The sequence below is a fragment of the Balaenoptera acutorostrata genome, chromosome 9 (assembly GCF_949987535.1).
Source record: "Balaenoptera acutorostrata chromosome 9, mBalAcu1.1, whole genome shotgun sequence".
NCBI classification, from domain to species: Eukaryota; Metazoa; Chordata; class Mammalia; order Artiodactyla; family Balaenopteridae; genus Balaenoptera; species Balaenoptera acutorostrata.
Genome location: NC_080072.1, coordinates 24,912,242 through 24,930,449, shown reverse-complemented (window position 1 = coordinate 24,930,449; position 18,208 = coordinate 24,912,242). Strand labels below are relative to the sequence as shown.

At 42.0% G+C, this 18,208-nt stretch overlaps 1 protein-coding gene across 1 annotated transcript in view; it reads left to right on the top strand.

Annotated features, from left to right (window-relative positions):
• The window catches only part of PDHX (pyruvate dehydrogenase complex component X), a 184,247-nt gene extending 170,816 nt beyond the window's left edge, over positions 1-13,431 (top strand). The window contains exon 11 of the mRNA XM_007181062.3: positions 13,154-13,431. Coding sequence (XP_007181124.1) covers positions 13,154-13,355 — 202 coding nt within the window. The 3' untranslated portion in view covers positions 13,356-13,431. The remainder of the gene's footprint in view (positions 1-13,153) is intronic.
• The last annotated feature ends 4,777 nt before the right edge of the window (positions 13,432-18,208 follow it).

The following is an 18,208-nucleotide window of genomic DNA, read 5'->3' as shown; positions in this document are numbered from 1 at the left end:
AGAGCAGCTTACAGCTTAGCAGCTGGATTCCATCAGGGCAAACAGAGAGCAAGAGAAAACCAGCAAGACAGAAGCCAGAGTCTTTGTAATCTAATCTTAGACGTGACATCCCATCACTTTTGCTATATTCTATTCATTGGAAACAAGTGACTAGGTCCAGCTCACGTTCAAGGGGAGGGGAATACACAAGGACATGAATACCTAGAAGCAGTGCTCTTTGGGAACCATTTTAGAGGCTTCCTATTACACTGCAAATAGCAGTAAGACAGCCTGCTGAAGCCTCATTTATAGTCCTATAGGTTAGGGTGCTGTCCTACAGTCTGTAAAAATGACTAACAGCTAACATATGGTACCACCTCTCCCACCCAGAGAATTCACAGGTCTGGAAAACCAGGGATGGAGGTAGAAGTATCCCCTCTCACTATTACAAGAAATAACCTGCTTAGAAAAATTTTTCCTCCCTTCCCTGTGTCCTTGAGTTTAATGTGTTTGGAGGTCCTAGGGCCCAAAGGTAGAATGCTTTCCCCAGAGACCGCAGCCTTGGTTCTAATAAATTATAAGCTGAACCTGCTGCTGATCATTAGGGGTGCCTCATATACATGAACCAACAGAGAAGAGAGTCACTATTATTTCTAAGGGAAAAGTGGGGTGCTGCTACAGAATGGGGGCAAGAAGGATGTTAATTGTTCCTTTGCCTGTTTTCCTCACTACCTTATCAGAATAGCTCTGGTGGTGACTAACGTTTTAGATTTCAGGCAACAGTGTGATGGAATTCATCACCCTGAAATGATGCAATATTTGAAGGACTTGGAAACTGCTGAGAGACATTTGGGTTGGGCTGAAGTGAATAGTTTCTATTTGCCTGTCCCAATCCACTCTGCCCTTCTCCATCTTTCCCTCTCTGTTCCCTGTGAGACTGACTTTTAGAGACCCTATCACTGGGTTTTCTTGCCTCTGGCTTCCAAGATGCCCTGGCAGGACATCACAGGGTTGAAGGAGATAGGTAGGGTTATTTATTCCTCCAGTTCCTGCCAGGTCAATTCTCAGATTGGCAGTGACTCTGCTTCTTTGGCAAAAGATTGGTTTTCTGTGTTTTATTTTGAGTGCCCTTGAAAGCAGCACCTGAGAAAAGAACTTGAGTGTTGGAACTTTACTTGGGAATTGATCTCAGGAAGCAGAAGGAACAATAGAGTGTTTATTAATAATCTGGTTATTGCCCTTGGCAACTGGGGCTCAATCACTCTGGGGATTCCCTGAGGAACTATTAGCATGTGTCCCAGAAGGATTTCCATGGAGACTGAGAAGTTTGGCCATTTATCCATTGACTCCTAGTCACTATTGATTGAAGTTGCTCCTGCAAATACCAACTCCATGACTGTCTATGTTGTACCTATGTTGGCTAAGTGGGCTTCGGCAGCCTTGGAGAAAGCCCCAAGCAGCAAAGCAGAGACATTTCTTAAACAGTCTCTCTTTCTCTGTCTGACTTACTTCACTCAGTATGAGAATCTCTAGGTCCATCCATGTTGCTACAAATGACATTATTTTGTTCTTTTTTTTTTCTTTTTTATAGTTTTTTTTGAATTTTATTTTTTTATACAGCAGGTTCTTATTAGTTATCTATTTTATACATATTAGTGTATATATGTCAATCCTAATCTCCCAATTCATCCCACCACCACCCTCCAGCCACTTTCCCCCCTTGGTGTCCATACGTTTGTTCTTTACATCTGTGTCTCTATTTCTGCCTTGCAAACCGGATCATCTGTACCATTTTTCTAGATTCCACATATATGCGTTAATATACAATATTTGTTTTTCTCTTTCTGACTTACTTCACTCTGTATGACAGTCTCTAGGTCCATCCACGTCTCTACACATGACCCGATTTCATTCCTTTTTATGGCTGAGTAATATTCCATTGTATATATGTGCCACATCATTTATCCATTTATCCATTCATCTGTTGATGGACACTTAGGTTGCTTCCATGACCTGGCTATTGTAAATAGTGCTGCAATGAACATTGGGGTGCATGTGTCTTTTTGAATTATGGTCTTCTCTGGGTATATGCCCAGTAGTGTGATTGCTGGGTCTATGTAATTCTATTTTTAGTTTTTTAAGGAACCTCCATACTGTTCTCCATAGTGGCTGTATCAATTTACATTCCTACCAACAGTGCAAGAGGGTTCCCTTTTCTCCACACCCTCTCCAGCACTTGTTGTTTGTAGATTTTCTGATGATGCCCATTCTAACTGGTGTGAGGTGATACCTCCTTGTAGTTTTGATTTGCATTTCTCTTATGATTAGTGATGTTGAGCATCCTTTCATGTGTTTGTTGACAATCTGTATATCTTCTTTGGAGAAATGTCTATTTAGGTCTTCTGCCCATTTTTTGATTGGGTTGTTTGTTTTGTTAATATTGAGCTTCATGAGCTGTTTATGTATTTTGGAGATTAATCCTTTGTCCATTGATTTGTTTGCAAATATTTTCTCCCATTCTGAGGGATGTCTTTTCATCTTGTTTATAGTTTCCTTTGCTGTGCAAAAGCTTTTAAGTTTCATTAGGTCCCGTTTGTCTATTTTTGTTTTTATTTCCATTACTCTAGGAGGTGGGTCAAAAAGATCTTGCTGTGATTTACGTCAAAGAGTGTTCTTCCTATGTTTTCCTCTAAGAGTTTTATAGTGTCCAGTCTTACATTTGGGTCTTTAATCCATTTTGAGTTTATTTTGGTTTATGGTGTTAGGGAGTATTCTAATTTCATTCTTTTGCATGTAGCTGTCCAGTTTTCCCAGCACCACTTATTGAAGAGGCTGTCTTTTCTCCATTGTATATCCTTGCCTCCTTTGTCATAGATTAGTTGACCATAGGTGTGTGGGTTTATCTCTGGGTTTTCTATCCTGTTCCATTGATCTATATTTCTGTTTTTGTGCCAGTACCATGTTGTCTTCATTACTGTAGGTTTGTAGTATAGTCTGAAGTCAGGGAGTCTGATTCCTCCAGCTCCCTTTTATTCCCTCAAGATTGTTTGGCTGTTAGGGGTCTTTTGTGTTTCCATACAAATTTTAAGATTTTTTGTTCTACTTCTCTAAAAAAAAATGCCATTGGTAATTTGATAGGGATTGCATTGAATCTGTAGATTGCTTTGGGTAGTATAGTCATTTTCACAATATTGATTCTTCCAATCCAAGAACATGGTATATCTCTCCATCTGTTTGTGTCATCTTTGATTTCTTTCATCATTGTCCTATAATTTTCTGAGTACAGGTCTTTTACCTCCTAAGGTAGGTTTATTCCTAGGTATTTTATTCTTTTTGATGCAATGGTGAATGGGATTGTTTCCTTAATTTCGCTTTCTGATCTTTCGTTATAAGTGTATAGGAATGCAAGAGATTTCTGTGCATTAATTTTGTATCCTGCAACTTTACCAAATTCATTGATTAGCTCTAGTAGTTTCCTGGTAGCATCTTGAGGATTATCTATGTATAGTATCATGTTATCTGCAAATAGTGACAGTTTTACTTCTTCTTTTCCAATTTGTATTCGTTTTATTTCTTTTTCTTCTCTGATTTCTGTGGCTAGGACTTCCAAAACTATGTTGAATAATTGTGGCAAGAGTGGACATCCTTGTCTTGTTCCTGATCTTAGAGGAAATGCTTTCAGTTTTTCACCATTGAGAATGATGTTTGCTGTGGGTTTTTCATATATGGCCTTTATTATGTTGAGGTAGGTTCCCTCTATGCCCACTTTCTGGAGAGTTTTTTTTTTATCATAAATGGGTGTTGAATTTTGTCAAAACCTTTTTCTGCATCTAATGAGATGATCATACGGTTTTTATTTTTCAATTTATTAATATGGTGTATCACATTGATTGATTTGCATATATTGAAGAATGCTTGCATCCCTGAGATAAATCCTATTTGATCATGGTGTAAGATCCTTTTAATGTGTTGTTGGATTCTGTTTGCTAGTATTTTGTTGAGGATTTTTGCATCTATATTCATCAGTGATATTGGTCTGTAATTTCCTTTTTTTGTAGTATCTTTGTCTGGTTTGGTATCAGGGTGATGTTGGCATCGTAGAATGAGTTTGGGAGTGTTCCTTCCTCTGCAATTTTTTGGAAGAGTTTGAGAAGGATGGGTGTTAGCTCTTCTCTAAATGTTTGATAGAATTCATCTGTGAAGCCATCTGGTCCTGGACTTTTGTTTGTTGGAAGATTTTAAATCACAGTTTCAATTTCATTACTTGTGATTTGTCTGTTCATATTTTCTATTTCTTCCTGGTTCAGTCTAAGAATTTGTCCATTTCTTCCAGGTTGTCCATTTTATTGGCATAGAGTTGCTTGTAGTAGTCTTTTATGATGCTTTGTATTTCTGTGGTGCCCATTGTAACTCCTCCTTTTTCATTTCTAATTTTATTGATTTGAGTCCGCTCTCTCTTTTTCTTGATAAGTGTGGCTAAAGGTTTATCAGTTTTGTTTATCTTCTCAAAGAACCAGCTTTTAGTTTTCTTGATCATTGTCATTGTTTTCTTTGTTGCTATTTCATTTATTTCCTCTCTGATCTTTATGATTTCTTTCCTTCTAAAACTTCGGGTTTTGTTGGTTCTTCTTTCTCCAGTTCCTTTAGGTGTAAGGTTAGATTGTTTATTTGAGATTTTTCTTGTTTCTTGAGGTAGGATTATATTGCTATAAAATTCCCTCTTAGAACTGCTTTTGCTGCATCCCATAGGTTTTGGATCATCGTGTTTTCATTGTCATTTGTCTCTAGGTATTGTTTGATTTCCCCTGATTTCTTCAGTGATCTCTTGCTTATTTAGTAACGTATTGTTTAGCCTCCACGTGTTTGTGTTTTTTACATTTTTTCCCTGTAATTTATTTCTAATCTCATAGCGTTGTTGTCGGAAAAGATGCTTGATATGATTTCAAGTTTCTTAAATCTACCAAGGCTTGATTTGTGACTCAAGATGTGATCTATCCTGGAGAATGTTCAATGTGCACTTGAGAAGAAAGTGTAATCTGTTTTCAGATGGAATGTCCTATAAATATGAATTAAATCTATCTGGCCTATTGTGTCATTTAAAGCTTGTGTTTCCCTACTAATATTCTGTCTGGATGATCTGTCCATTGGTGTAAGTGAGGTGTTAAAGTCCCCCACTATTATTGTGTTACTATCGATTTCCTCTTTTATAGCTGTTGGCATTTGCCTTATGTATTGAGGTGCTCCTATGTTGGGTGCATATATATTTATAATTGTTATATCTTCTGCTTGGATTGATCCCTTGATCATTATGTAGTGTCCTTCCTTGTCTCTTGTAACATTCTTTATTTTAAAATCTATTTTATTTGATATGAGTATTGCTACTCCAGCTTTCTTTTGATTTCCATTTGCATGGAATATCTTTTTCCATCCCCTTACTTTCAGTCGTATATGTCCCTAGGTCTGAAGTGGGTCTCTTGTACACAGCATATATATAGGTCTTGTTTTTGTATCCATTCAGTGAGCCTGTGTCTTTTTGTTGGAGCATTTAATCCATTAACATTTAAGGTAATTATCGATATGTATGTTCCTATGACCATTTTCTTAATTGTTTTGGGTTTGTTTTTGTAGGTCCTTTTCTTCTCTTGTGTTTAGCACTTAGAGAAGTTCCTTTAGCATTTGTTGTGGAGCTGGTTTGGTGGTGCTGAATTCTCTTAGCTTTTGCTTGTCTGTAAAGCTTTTGATTTCTCCATCGAATCTGAATGTGATCCTTGCTGGGTAAAGTAATCTTCGTTGTAGGTTCTTCCCTTTCATCACTTTAAATATATTGTGCCACTCCCTTCTGGCTTGTAGAGTTTCTGCTGAGAAATCAGCTGTTAACCTTATGGGAGTCCCGTTGTATGTTATTTGTCATTTTTCCCTTGATGCTTTTAATAATTTTTCTTTGTCTTTAATTTTTGTCAGTTTGATTACTCTGTGTCTCGGTGTGTTTCTCCTTGGGTTTATCCTCCCTGGGACTCTCTGCACTTCCTGGACCTGGGTGGTTATTTCCTTTCCCATGTTAGGGAATTTTTCGACTATAATCTCTTAAAATATTTTCTCGGGTCCTTTCTCTCTCTCTTCTCCTTCTGAGAGCCCTATAATGCGAATGTTGGTGTGTTTAATGTTGTCTCAGAGGTCTCTCACGCTGTCTTCATTTCTTTTCATTCTTTTTTCTTTATTCTGTTCCATGGCAGTTAACTCCACCATTCTGTCTTCAAGGTCACTTATCCATTCTTCTGCCTCAGTTATACTGCTATTGATTCCTTCTAGTGTATTTTTCATTTCACGTATTGTATTGTTCATCTCTGTTTGTTCTTTAATTCTTCTATGTGTTTGTTCATTAACTCTTCTAGGTCTTTGTTAAACATTTCTTGCATCTTCTAGATCTTTGCCTCCATTCTTTTTCTGAGGTCCTGGATCATCTTTACTATCATTATTCTGAATTCTTTTTCTGGAAGCTTGCCTATGTCCACTTCATTTAGTTGTTTTTCTGGGGTTTTATCTTGTCCCTTCATCTGGTACATAGTCCTCTGTCTTTTCATTTTGTTTGTCTTTCTGTGAATGTGATTTTTGTTCCACAGGCTGCAGGATTGTAGTTCTTCTTACTTCTGCTGTCTGCCTTCTGGTGGATGAGGCTATCTAAGGCTTGTGCAAGCTTCCTGATGGGAGGGACTGGTGGTGTGTAGAGCTGGGTGTTGCTCTGGTGGGCAGAGCTCAGTAAAACTTTAATCCACTTGTCTGCTGATGGGTGGGGTTGAGTTCCCTCTTTGTTGGTTTTTTGGCCTGAGGTGACCTAGCACTGGAGGCTACAGGCTCTTTGGTGGGGCTAATGTCAGATTCCGGGAAGGCTCATGCCAAGGAGTACTTCCCAGAACTTCTGCTGCCAGCATCCTTGTCCCCATGGTGAAACACAGCCACACCCCGTCTCTGCCGGAGACCCACCAACACTACCAGGTAGGTCTGGTTCAGTCTCCTATCGGGTCACTGCTCCTTCCCCCTGGGTCCCAACGTGCACACTACTTTGTGTGTGCCCTGCAAGAGTGGAGTTTCTGTTTCCCCCAGTCCTGTCAAAGTCCCGTAATCAAATCCAGCTAGGCTTCGAAGTCTGATTGTCTGGGAATTCCTTCTCCCATTGCCAGACCCCCAGGTTGGGAAGCCTGACATGGAGCTCAGAACCTTCACTCCAATGGGTGGACTTCTGTGGTATAATAGTTCTCCATTTTGTTAGTCACCCACCCAGTGGTTATGGGATTTGGTTTTATTGTGATTGCATCCCTCCTACCATCTCGTTGCAGCTTCTCCTTTGTCTTTGGATGTGGGGTATCTTTTTTGATGAGTTCCAGTGTCTTCCTGTCAATGATTGTTCAACAGTTAGTTGTGATTCCGGTGCTCTCGCAAGAGGGAATGAGCACATGTCCTTCTACTCTGCCATCTTGAACCAATCTCTCTATTTTGTTTTTTTTTTATGGCTGAGTAATAGTCCATTGTATATATGTACCACATCTTCTTTATCCATTCCTCTGTTGATGGACATTTAAGGTGCTTCCATATCCTGACTATTGTGAATAGTGCTACAGTGAACATTGGGGTGCATGTATCTTTTCGAATTATGGTTTTCTGCAGATATATGCACAGGAGTGTGATTGCTGTATCATATGGTATCTCTATTTTCAGTTCTTTGCCCTTGATGTGGGACTTTGATGTGGGCAAAATGCATGGAACTGTCCACCACGTTGTGCTAAAGTCAGGTGGACTGAGGGTCTATGATGGAGTATGTCACAGTGTCTTCTCACTCTCTCATGGCTATAGGACCCTTTGCCTCTTCAGACCCATCATCACAACAGCTTCTGCCTTTACTAGCCCCAGGGTGTTTCATCATCCCTTGTTTGTTTCCACTCATGAGCACCATGCTTTGGTAAATAACCTCTCCTTGAACCCTCTCCAATCATCCTTTGGAGTGGCCATCTGTTTTGTGCCAAAATTCTATAAGATAGAATGAGTGAGTCTCCAGAAGTGAATATAGAATGAGCTAAAATCCAGACAGCTAGTCTAAACAAGGCCTAGTGTTTCTACAGCCACCCACCATGCACATATCTGTTCCTTATTGAAATGTTCAGAGCAACAGAATCAATTTTCTGGCTCCTCAAGATCCAGAGACTTTGAGAAAGCACTTTTCATGCCAAGGAAACACATGCTTTCTTTTATTTTCTTCAATTTTTATTGGAGTATAATTGCTTTACAATGGTGTGTTAGTGTCTGCTTTATAACAAAGTGAATCAGCTATACATATACATATATCCCCATATCTCTTCCCTCTTGCATCTCCCTCCCGACCTCCCTATCCCACCCCTCTAGGTGGTCACAAAGCACCAAGCTGATCTCCCTGTGTTATGTGGCTGCTTCCCACTAGCTATCTATTTTATATTTGGTAGTGTATATATGTCCATGCCACTCTCTCACTTCATCCCAGCTTACCCTTCCCCCTCCCTGTGTTCTCAAGTCCATTCTCTACATCTGTGTCTTTATTCCTGTCCTGCCCCCAGGTTTTTCAAAACCATTTTTTTTTAAGATTCCATATTCATGTGTTAGCATGCAGTATTTGTTTTTCTCTTTCTGACTTACTTCACTCTGTATGACAGACTCTAGGTCCATCCACCTCACTACAAATAACTCAATTTCATTTCCTTTTATGGATGAGTAATATTCCACTGATATATGTGCCACATCTTCTTTATCCATTCATCTGTCAATGGACACTTAGGTTGCTTCCATGTCCTGCCTATTGTAAATAGAGCTGCAATGAACATTGTGGTACATGACTCTTTTTGAATTATGGTTTTCTCAGGGTATATGCCCAGTAGTGGGATTGCTGGGTCATATGGTAGTTCTATTTTTACTTTTTTAAGGAACCTCCATAGTGTTCTCCATAGTGGTTGTATCAATTTACATTCCCACCAACAGTGCAAGAAGGTTCCCTTTTCTCCACACCCTCTCCAGCATTTATTGTTTCTAGATTTTTTGATGATGGCCATTCTGACTGGTGTGAGGTGATACCTCCTTGTAGTTTTGATTTGCATTTCTCTTATGATTAGTGATGTTGAGCATCCTTTCATGTGTTTGTTGGCAATCTGTATATCTTCTTTGGAGAAATGTCTATTTAGGTCTTCTGCCCATTTTTGGATTGGTTTGTTTGTTTTTTTGATATTGAGCTGCATGTGATGCTCATAAATTTTAGAGATTAATCCTTTGTCAGTTGCTTCATTTGCAAATATTTTCTCCCATTCTGAGGGTTGTCTTTTCATCTTGTTCATGTTTTCCTTTGCTGTGCAAAAGCTTTTAAGTTTCATTAGACCCCTTTTGTTTATTTTTTTTCCATTTCTCTAGGAGATGGGTCAAAAAGGATCTTGCTGTGATTTATGTCATAGAGTGTCTGCCTATGTTTTCCGCTAAGAGTTTGATAGTGTCTGGCCTTATATTTAGGTCTTTAATCGATTTTGAGTTTTTTTGTGTGTATGGTGTTAGAGAGTGTTCTAATTTCATTCTTTTACATGTAGCTGTCCAGTTTTCCCAGCACCACTTATTGAAGAGGCTGTCTTTTCTCCATTGTATATTCTTCCCTCCTTTATCAAAAATAAGGTGACCATATGTGCCTGGGTTTATCTCTGGGCTCTCTATCCTGTTCCATTGATCTATATTTCTGTTTTTGTGCCAGTACCATACTGTCTTGATTACTGTAGCTTTGTAGTATAGTCTGAAGTCAGGGAGCCTGATTCCTCCAGCTCCGTTTTTCTTTCTCAAGATTTCTTTGGCTATTCGGGGTCTTTTGTGTTTCCATACAAATTGTGAAATATTTTGTTCTAGTTCTGTGGAAAATGCCGTTGGTAGTTTGATAGGGATTGCACTGAATCTGCAGATTGCTTTGGGTAGTATAGTCATTTTCACAATGTTGATTCTTCCAATCCAAGAACATGGTATATCTCTCCATCTGTTTGTATCATCTTTTATTTCTTTCATCATTGTCTTCTAGTTTTCTGCATACAGGTCTTTTGTCTCCTTAGGTAGGTTTATTCCTAGGTATTTTATTCTTTTTGTTGCAATGGTAAATGGGAGCATTTCCTTAATTTCTCTTTCAGATTTTTCATCATTAGTGTATAGGAATGCAAGAGGTTTCTGTGCTTTAATTTTGTATCCTGCAACTTTACCAAATTCATTGATGAGCTCTAGTAGTTTTCTGGCAGCATCTTTAGCATTCTCTATGTATAGTATCATGTCATCTGCAAACAGTGACAGGTTTTATTTCTTCTTTTCCAGTTTGGATTCCTTTTATTTCTTTTTCTTCTCTGATTGCTGTGGCTAAAACTTCCAAAACTATGTTGAATAATAGTGGTGAGAGTGGACGACCTTGTCTTGTTCCTGATCTTAGAGGAAATGGTTTTAGTGTTTCACCATTGAGAACGATGTTGGTTGTGGGTCTGTCATATATGGCCTTTATTATGTTGAGGAAAGTTCACTTTTTGTCTACTTTCTGGAGGGTTTTTATCATAAATGGGTGTTGAATTTTGTCAAAAGCTTTTTCTGCATCTATTGAGATGATCATATGGTTTTCATCCTTCAATTTGTTAATATGTTTTATCACATTGATTGATTTGCATATATTGAAGAATCCTTGCATTCCTGGGATAAACCCCACTTGATCATGTTGTATGATCCTTTTCATGTGTTGTTGGATCTGTTTGCTAGTATTTACACATGCTTTCTTTTAGAGGTAGCATGCAAATTTATTATTAAAATTTTTTTTCTGTATGACTTTGAAATATCTCAGGAACAGAAATTTTTTTAAGGAAATGAAAATCATGTAATGTTTAATTTCCTGAAACTAGCAACATTGACATCTATCATTCTGTGTGACTGCCCAGGATCTAAACCTCTTTGCTATGTATGGAGAATTTCCCACCTTATGACTCTTAGTAGAAGGGAGAGACTACTTCCCAGACTCCTCTGCAACAAGGAAATTTGCATGTGACTCAGGCTCCACCAGTCAGACACACCCATATGGGGCATCCACCAGAGAGAGAGCTAGTGAGGCAAAGAGGCAGGAATCCTTGTAGCAAAGATGGTGGCAGCAGGAACAGCTTCATCTATTTCCTCAAAGCAGCAGTGTTTCAATGATAGCAGCAACGTTCCATGCTCAGAATTGGAGGTAGAAGCAGCACAAGTGGTGCCCAGCATTGGCAGTAGAGGTGTCTGGTTGCGACCAGTCTGGGCATGATTTTGGATGTTGTCCATAGCTGTGTAGATTCTAATCCTGGTTCATTGCCCCTTGCAGCTTTTTGATTTGGGATGTTGTCCATGGATGTGTAGGTTTTAATCTCGTTTCATTGCCCCTTGCAGTTTTTCGATTTGTGATGTTGTCCATGGATGTGTAGGTTCTAATCCTAGTTCATTGGCCCTTGCAGTTTTTTGAGCTAATCAATACCTTTTAATAAATTCTCCCTCTTCCCTCCCCTTTTTTGCTTTAATAGCCAGAATCCATTTCTGTATTTTGTAAATAAGTATCTTCAAATATGATGGAGGGTTTCATTAATAGCCGTTTATAGATACATAGTATTTTATAAAAATAATTATTGGAATTTGTAGTAGAATTAATGAGTAAAATAAACAGTGTTAGAAATTCTAAGTGCAAAGTTGTCTGGTCCACTAAATTTAAACAGCTTTACTGCCTGCCGGGTGATCATTTATATCATATGTGTCTGTATGTATAATGTGTACATGTATATGTATGTGTGTGTATATATATCACAAGTACAAAATTATGCATTAGTGAGGTCTGCCTGTATGAAAGAAGACTGTAGGCTATGAAAGGTGCTCTATTTAGAGCACACACTGATTGGGAGTGTGTCCTCCTTTTTGGGAGAAAAAAGAACTTCAGGTGTTAAAGGACTCACAAAGATGATAATGGTTGGGTCCTCAGACTTCCTTACTTCATTCCATCGTTTATTTTGTGCCTCTTTGAGATATCATATCCAATTCTCATACTTTCCCTATAAATCCAATGTGTGTGTGTGTGTATGCATGTGTGTGTGTGCGTGTGTGTGTGTATGTATTATTTTAGGTCATTCCTCGTACGGAGACCCTCCTGCCTCCATCTCATTGAGCTTTACTACTCAGTCACAGATGGCTGAAAGTCCCTCTCTCTTTTGGAAATCTCCCTTCACTAAAGGATAAAATAGGGAGAGGTCAACATAGTGCCATGACCATACATGATACTAAATAAATATTTGCTTCCACATGCCAGCTCAAACCCAAGTATTAAATTCTTCCTCACCCAAACATTCTCCCCTCTTCCTGTTCCTACAGAGTGTCTTGGTTGGATTGCACAACTAAGCAAACTCAATCTGAATCTATTGAAAAACAAAGTAAGAAGAGTCATCAAGTATAAAGGCCTATGTGCTTTCATTTCAACTCAATTATATACTCAGTTGTTGAGTGGCTAGTGTTTTCTAGGGATGACACCAGTGATTGCTGTTGTTATTATTTAGGGGGATTTACAAGTCTGGACCAGTGGTTCTCAGAGTGTGGCCCCTGAACCAGCAGTATCAGCCTCATTTGGGAATGTATTACAAATGAAAATTCCCAGGCTGTACCCCAGACCCTACTGAATCAGAAACTCTTGGGGTGGGGCCCAGAAATATGTATTTGAACAAGTCTCTCACGTGTTCTGGTGCACCCTCAATTTTGAGAACACTTGCTCTAGAATAATGGCTCTTAATTCTGGCTGCCCTTAATATCACCTGGGACGCTCTTTCAAAATAGCAAAGGCTGGGTCCCACCACTGACCAATTGAATCACAACCTCTGGGGGTGAGGCCTAAGCACTGGGAGATTTCAGAAGCTCCTCAGTTACTTCTGTTGAGCTGCCAAGGTTGGGAACCAATGATCTAAAGGCTCACGTTCAGTATAGTCATGGACTGTAAAGAGCTCTAATACAAAGCAAAGTGGTACAGCATTTTAGAATAAAGATACTAAAACAGGCTATAGATAAGTAAGGAGTAATCTGAAATAATGCCAGTTGCTGTAACGGATACACTTGCAAAGCGTCGGTACCATAACATTTATTTCTTTTACTCCTGCAACAGCCTAGTGCAAGATCTGCAAGTCTCTGCTTCATGCAGCTGCTCAAGAGACCCAAGCTCCTTCCATCTCGTGGCTCCACCCTCCTCTAAGTCCTTGGAGTCCTCCCCATACAGCAGGTGGATAAGGAAGGAGAGTAAGGACCTCAGGATGCATGGCCCTCACCAAACCTCATGGGAGGGTGTGAACCCAGAAAGAAGAACTTGAGAGAGCTTTAGCAGGCAGCCCTGCTGCATCATCTGTGATTTTCCTCAAGGGACTGTCATCAAACATCTTGAACAAATGAACTGCAATTTTGTAGGAAACACATGAACTCTGCATTCCCATTAGTTATATATGGACTTTCCATGCTTTTCCAAAAGAAGGCAAATAAAGAAGTTATATAGGGACTTCCCTGGTGGCACAGTGACTAAGACTCTATGCTCCCAAAGCAAGGGGCCAGGGTTTGATCCCTGGTCACAGAACTAGATCCCACATGCATGCCGCAACTAAGAGTCTGCATGCCACAACTAAGGAGCCTGCAAGAAAGGAGCTGACGAGCTGCAACTAAGGAGCCCTGGAGCTGCAACTAAGGAGCCCACCTGCTGCAACTGAGACCTGGTGCAACCAAATAAATAAATAAATATTTTTAAAAAAAGAAAAAAGAAGAAGTTATATAGTTGGATCTCCAAGTTGGATAACTTGAATATGGAAAAAGTGTGAATATTTTGAGGACACAGTGAAAACAGCAGGTTTTGAGGATAAAGTCACAATAAAGGAAAGAGGAGGAGGAGACTGTTAGAAGCTTCCAGAAGTCTTGAAGAAAGTAGTTTTACAAGTCTAAAAATAACTGAGATATTTGGATAGGAAGACAATCTGACAACTGTGTCTGTGAATGTTTCCCTATACACATTTATGTTTATTCAATCAAGCTCTCCATATGCCGTGGGATGTGCTGTTTCTCAGCTATGATAATCACTTGGCATCAGAATCCGCTGGAGGGTTTGCGTGAGTTGCCTTCTGGGTCATGTAGTGGCAAGTTGAGGGCAGCCATGATGGGCTGTGGGTGGTTAGGAAAAGGCAGTGGTTCTGTGGGAGGCTGGCAGAGTTATTTACAAAGCTTTAGGTATTTTAGGCAAACCATTCTAAAAACTGACTTTTTCAAAGATGCGTCAACAGAGGTTTCAAAACTGGCCAGAAATGATGGTTCCCGGGTCTAATGCAAGTTAGCTACATCTCCTGGAGTTAGAATTTAAAGTGCTCTTTCATTCATTGATTCAAGAAAAGTATAGAGAGAAGCTAATGTTTGCCAGAAACTGTCATGCCCTGGGGATGCACCAGTGATCAACACAGAACGTGCACCTTGCTTTCCCTGAGCTTGCGCCTGGTAGGGATGGTATACGGGCAACTGGCTCTTATAGTGCAGTATGATAAGACCTTTGTGGAGTCTTAGAGGATGTCCAAGGTGGCACTGACCTAGTCTTTGGAGGAAAGGGTGTATTGGTTATAATTGTGCTTGACTGCAAATAGCAGACTCCATCCCCTCACCTTGACCTCTCCCCAGGGAGGGGGAAAGAACAGTAGTGGCTTTAACAACTAAGAACTTTATATTTCCAGAAGCAGGCAGTCCAGGGTTATATGGCAGCTCAAAGATGCCATCAGAGCCTTTGCTCAGTCATTCTTAGCATATGGATTGTGTCCTCATGGTTGCAAAATGGCTTTTAAATTTCTAGGCAGCAATTCTGCATTCCAGGCAGTAAGAAGAGGAAGATCAGAGGGCAAAATGCCAGACGAATCTGTTGGAGGTTTTCCAGAGTCTCAATCCAGCACCTTCTTATCTTTTTGGCCACAGCTGTGTCCCATGGCTACGCTAGATGCGAGGGCAGTGAGAAATGTAGCTTTTGCCTCAAAACTTCGCCAAGTCAGGCTGAAGTGGATTTGCATTCATCAGGAAGAAGGCAAAGTGGCTACAGGGAAGGCGATTCCAACCCCTTGTCCCAGGGGCCAGGTTAGGTAGAGGAAGCAGGCGCTGTATTCCTCGCCACCGTGTTGTAGCCTCCATGGGTTTTGCTTCTGTTTTTGCAGCTCTCACCGCTCTAGCAGTTGCAGGTGATCACAAGGCAGGAGCAGGTAAGGGGACCTGCTGAAGCCTGAAGTCACTTCCCCCGATTCCCCCCATTTCGGGCAGAACCACCTGCAAGCAGGCTGGGTGTGCTGCATGTTGGATGCAACAGGGAGCCAGACAGATTCCCCTTCCCCGAGGCTCCGCATTCAGTGTAGACGTCAAAAACACAACAATTCCCACTTTAAGCATTTCAGTGTTTTTTCACATTATATTAATTCCTTCCAGCAAACTTGAAGGGAAAGCAAGTATGTGGTCTCATTATAAGGATAAGGAAACAGAAGGCCAGAGAGGGTGGAAACTTGCCCAGGGCCACACTGCAGGTTAGGGGCAAACACTGGACCAAGATGCTGGGCTTGTGCTTCTCTCCTGTCCAGAGCCAGCTCCTGCCCTGGTGTGGATGCTTATGAGCTGCCCACATTCAGCAGGGCTGAGCTGAAAGCCTGGCTCAGGTGGGCAGGAGGACTGGAGAAGGAGGACGGACGAGCTGGGGGTCGCAGGCCTCGGAGCAGTCAGTCACGGTATCTACCAGGATTGCTGATCGGTCCCCACTGCCCTGGTCCCCTCCAGTTCCTGCAGGGGAGATAGTGGCGGCTTTCCTTATGGTCATAAGCTTCGGGAAGGTGTTCCCATCCTTGGCCTGCTAGGACGGCACCTACCTGGACAAGTTCTCCCTCTTTTCCCAGTCAAACCCCGCTGGTTCTTTTCCCTTCGCAGAAGACTGGGGAAAGTCGGTCTTACTCTCTTAGGTCCCTTCTTGCTCTCAATTCCTGTGGAGTCTCCTTGGCTGTGAGCAGGGTTCAGGGTGGAGCCGCTCTGAGCCTTGAGATGGAACGGGCCTGGCCTTCCCCCAGCACTCTCACTTTTTCTCCCTTCCCTCCCAGCCGTGGCTCTGGCTGTCTCCCCAACCCTGTCCAGTCCTGGCAGCCACGGCCTCAATGTTAGTTGCTAAGAGGAACTTTCACACTTCCCCCATGGACCATGCCTGGGCCTTGGTGCTCAGGCACCAAGCTGGGTCTCCACGGAGGCTCACGAAGACAGGTGTGTCTTCGGGACGGGATGCACTGAGCCGTCCCTCTCATCACCGGTCCCACAGTCTGCAATGCTCTCCCAGCTCCTGCGAGGCCTACGCATGACTCAGGATTCAGTTCAAGTCTATCTCCTTTGGCAGGTCTTCCCTGCCCCCTGCCCCCTCCACTGTCACAGGCTCACCAGTGTTGGAGGATTCCCTCCCCAGGGCCCACGGGTCTCAAAGCATCGACCCCCGCTCCAGTGTACTATCTGCGTATATGTCTTCTTCCTCCCTCCCCCTGAGTGTTAGATCCTTGCATTCTCTAGATCTAAACAGTGCCTGGCACTTAGTAGGCCCTCAACACATACTGGATGAATCAAGGATGAATTATGGTGCAGGATATTATGAAAGCATGTGGGAAAAGCTTTTGTCACCTTCTTGAGGTACCTTAAGCTGAAGCAGTTGCCGAGAGGGAAAGAAATAATTGTAGTGCGTGTTTGTTGAGCACTTAGTATATGCCAGGCATGAGCACAGGCTCTTTGCAGGTCCCTGAATCCTTACAACAACCTCCATTTTGCTCATTAGAAAACAGAGGCACAGAAAGGTTAAATAACTTGCTCAAGGTCCCACTGCCAGGAAGTGGTGGAGGAATTTCAACTGTGGAGCTCAGGCTGTTAACCCTTTACCACATGTGATGCATCTTTAGTGCCAGCTCCCCACCCTCCCAGCCAAGCAAAAGCCCTCATGTGGATCAGTTAGATAAAAAGACAAGACACAGCCTTCCCAGCCCTTACCACTCATCCCTGTGCCGATGTGGGAGTGAGAGGCAGGAGGGAGGGCTGAGGGCCAGCTGCTGGGGAAGCTGGGGAGACCTCTACAGGAACAGGTGCATCCTCGGCAGCCTGCAAAGATGCAGAGCACTCATGGCTGAGGAGCTGCGGCTCTGCCTCCACAAGATGGGGCAGGGAGCAGTGGCTGGGTGGAGACCCACGTCAGGGCGGGAAAGGTGCCAGAGCGGCCCCATCACCCGAGGAGAAAGGTGACTCCTGTTTAATCAGTCAAGGGTGGGCTGGGAACAGCTCTCAATAACACAGCACTCTGGCTTTGGGAGCAGAGCTGGCTGCTTTCTCCTGGCAGAGCTAGGAAATAGAACCACCCAGGCAGGGCTCGCTGTTACCCATGAATGTCTCCTTCCGTTCAGGTGCTGCCACAGTCTCTGAAATGCCACCACTGGCGAGAGATTTGGAAACCTTATCCCTTTCTCTTCTTGCAAGATAAAAAGAGGTCATGTCATTTTAGAACTTGTCATGAAAAGCATTCAGATTCCTTATCTCAGCTGAATCTCCCAGGATGGCTGTAAAGCCTGAGGGCTCGCAGTAGCTATTGAGGCACTTAAGGGATGCACCTGTTTGACTCGTACACAGACTGCCTGAATCCCACTTCTGACAGGCTGCAGAACCTGGGCAGCTCACCTACCCTCCCACTGCCTCAGCTCTCTTTGCCCATGAATGGGGCGATGATAGTACCTACTCATAGAACTGTCAGGACTAAATAAGCGACCGATGTGACATGTGGCATCATGCAGCATCACCTGGCACGCGGCAAGCAGTAATGTAAGCATCAGCTGTTATCATTATTCTGTTTTATAGGTGAGGGAAAGTGAGGCTCAGAGAGGTGAAGTGACTTTCCCCAGGTCACACAGCCAGTTGGTGGCAGAATGAAGATCCAATCTCTGTAACTTGATCTTCCAACCTCAAGCCTGATGATCCACAGTGAGGAGGGTGCCCCTCCTTCACCATCCTCCCAAAACAGCGATACTCCTTGTCTTTGGGACGGGACCAAAGGGTACCTGGGGGGGAGGATTAAAAAGATGATGAGAAGGGAGAGGAATGCTTGTTAACATTCTGCCATGTACCAGGAGTTAGCAAACCTTTTTCTGTTTAGGAC